Source organism: Trypanosoma equiperdum (genome assembly GCF_001457755.1).
Source record: "Trypanosoma equiperdum strain OVI genome assembly, contig: ctg_378, whole genome shotgun sequence".
Lineage (NCBI taxonomy): Eukaryota > Euglenozoa > Kinetoplastea > Trypanosomatida > Trypanosomatidae > Trypanosoma > Trypanosoma equiperdum.
In genome coordinates this window covers 1,317-4,172 of record NW_027124285.1, presented here as the reverse complement: position 1 = coordinate 4,172, position 2,856 = coordinate 1,317, and the positions used below count along the sequence as shown (strand labels likewise).

Below are 2,856 nucleotides of genomic sequence, written 5' to 3'. Positions count from 1 at the left end.
AAACAGACGATGCTGACACAGAATGTCCCAAAAACTATCGTTTTCTATCATATTGGCGAACAAGATTATAAGAACGTCAAACGCCGCTACAAATATAATTTTATGCTGAAGTCTCCGATCCATAATATTACAAAAGTTGACGAACTGTTCGCAGAATTTCAATTCTGAAGCTTCCCTCCTTAATTTCAGCTAAAAAAAAAAGAAAATTAAAAATTTCCCATCCGCCAATGACAGTGCATCATATATATATATATATATATATATCGAAATAAGTCCACCAAAAAAGCAACGTCATCTTCAAATATCTTGGCGTAACTCTTAAAAAATGGAAAAACTTTCTGTTGTTCTTCTGACGAGACTGGTAGTTCTACCAGCACATAAACTCCAGGGGTTAAATGAAAAGCCCAGACCGTTTGTAGTTTTAGTGTAAACTCATGCAACAAAAGGATGGTGTAGCTTCATATTGAGTGCTAAACAAAGAAATGTTGATATTATTACAATTGATATGGGAAACTTGCATAGTCATGTTAAGAGACCTAGATGGGTTATAGAATTTTTAGAAAAACAGAATGCAAGTGATGTGGATATTGTAATAACTGTTGATGGGTCTGATGTTATTGCTTGTTATCAGGAGAAGTATGAGAATGCAGTAGAATATTTTTTACAAAATACTGCAGAAAATGAAGAGCATATTCACAAAGAGCATGTGCAGAGATGTTATTGTTTCTTTAATGTTGGTTACCAAAAAGAGGAGGGTAAGAAGTTGCCTTATTTACTAAAATCACATCCTAGTTGAAAACCGTATCTTAGCGGTGGAGGTTCAATAGCAAGAGTGTAGGTGTTTAAGAAAGTCAAAAATGCATTTGGGTAATTACTCAAAGGGAAGTGAGGAGTGGTGGTCAGAACAGAGTATTTACAAACCGTTGCTAATATGGAGTGCAGTTCAGGAAGAAGAAGCGTTTGGACAGAGATTTTTTTTGAAGAGAGGAATTGTTGGATTGAATTATGAGGAGGAATTCTTTTTTCTTCTATATAGCGGCGATATTGGAGAAGTTGCGTTCCTTCACTTTACAGGATAGCTGATTGCATGTGAATTGAATTGAATTTTGTTGTTAAAAATCTTACTTGGTATGAATAGCTGGAAAGAAGGAAGTTTAGTACAAAAGAATAGGAAAATTTTAAATTTCTGTTGGTAGAGAAGAATAGTATTTTATATATCAAGAACTTTGTGGTGAAGCGTTTAATAAGGTAGATTTGAATAAGGCGACTAAAGAATAAGATAACCGATAATTCGCTGTTACCCATCTGTTTGAACTAAGGCAACATTAAAAAATAGTTATAAGCTGTGTTGCTTTACTGGCGAGCTACTATATCATCTTAACAGACGAGCACAGGTTTCTGTTTCTCACCCTGCTGGCAGACAGCACTTACGAGAGAACCTTTGTGACTCAAGCCACGTGTATTTGCGCGACTCAGCGCCGGCCTTGCAGCATGTTTTTAGCAAACTTTATAACCACGTTGACCAATAATTTTTGTAAAAGGTAGCACCAAACTTCAACAAAAAGAAACACTAAAAAGGCCAGCAGCAGAAGCATCGGAGCCGTCCGAAAGTATTACAAAACCAACTATCCTGTTTCCAAACACATGCCGTCGTTGCAAAAGCTTCTTATAATGCTGATGCTTGTACACCCACAAGAAATGGCTGAAGCAACGGCCGGCGATGTGCAAGCTGAATACCTAGCGTTGTGCGATGCGTGGAGAGTAGCCAGCAAGGGACAACTAGAAGCATTCAGCCCGCCAGCCGACGACGCCAACTATCTCGAAATACTTTATTATAACGCGAGCATTGCCGACGACAAATGGAAGGCACTACTAGATACCACGGAACCCGAAGGCACGTGGGAAAAGATGAAAGAGAAGCTAAAAGCAACAGAAAACAAGCTAGAATGGGAAGGCAGGTGGGACAGGAGGCGCAAACAAAGGCAGCACACAAAGGATTCAGAAACAGGGAGCTGGCTACACAAGAACCCTCTCAAACAAAGGGGCCCCTTAATCATTCACGCACGGCATAGCATTCAGGCACTAGCAGAGCGGGCGCAAACAATTCACGACCAACTCAAACAGGAACCTATGGTGCAAACCAAAAGGCTGATCGGCAGCATCAACACAGACCTTCAAACGGCCATGTGCGGAAGTGAAGCAGCATACGCATTCCAGCCGGCGGCCAACAGCTGCAAGACAGTCTCGGCCGCAATGACGAAAGCGACTGTCTGCAGCACAACAGAAAATGGAAAATCCATCGGCAACGATCTTGTTTGCCTGTGTGCCGATGCCAGCGAAGAAGCTTGCGGGCCAGCCGGTATGGGCGCAAAGGCTGTTGGTGACACCAGAAACGACCGCATAGGATCAACTGCCGGTGAGTGCCCAAACAAATGCCCTGTAGATGACCTTGAAGCCGAAATATATGCAGCGCTGGCAGCAGTACAATCCAAAATAGGCCAGCAATCGCCAAAAGACAGCGCAACTATTTTAGGGAAAAGCAGCGGCGCCACATGCACCACGAGCGACACTGACAACTGTGTGAACTACCACAACTACTATTCCGGACAGGGCACAGTGTTCAAAAGCATACCGTGGGTCAAACAGCTAACAGCAGCAGCGGCAGCGCACGGACAGTACAAGGACGAACAGAGGCAGCGGCAACAGCTCAAGCAGGAACTAAAAGCCCTAAAGGAAGCAGCACAAATGGAATATAGCAAAGAGGACCCGGCACTACCCCTTGCAATCAATCAAATCGATGCCGACGACACAGAAAGCCGCATTGTAACAGCGAAGTGCAAAATAAAAAACAAAACC

General features: G+C 42.5%; 2 pseudogenes across 2 annotated transcripts in view; both read left to right on the top strand.

Annotated features, from left to right (window-relative positions):
• Positions 1-694: 694 nt before the first annotated feature.
• TEOVI_000155000:pseudogene lies at positions 695-1,272 on the top strand (annotated as a pseudogene). Its single transcript is given in 4 exon segments — positions 695-883; positions 885-1,094; positions 1,097-1,168; positions 1,171-1,272. Coding segments are annotated over 4 exon segments (573 nt in total).
• A 390-nt stretch (positions 1,273-1,662) lies between these two features.
• Positions 1,663-2,856, top strand: part of TEOVI_000154900:pseudogene — a 1,458-nt pseudogene continuing 264 nt past the window's right edge. Inside the window, exon 1 of the mRNA in view lies at positions 1,663-2,856. This exon is cut by the window's right edge and continues 264 nt beyond it. Coding sequence covers positions 1,663-2,856 — 1,194 coding nt within the window.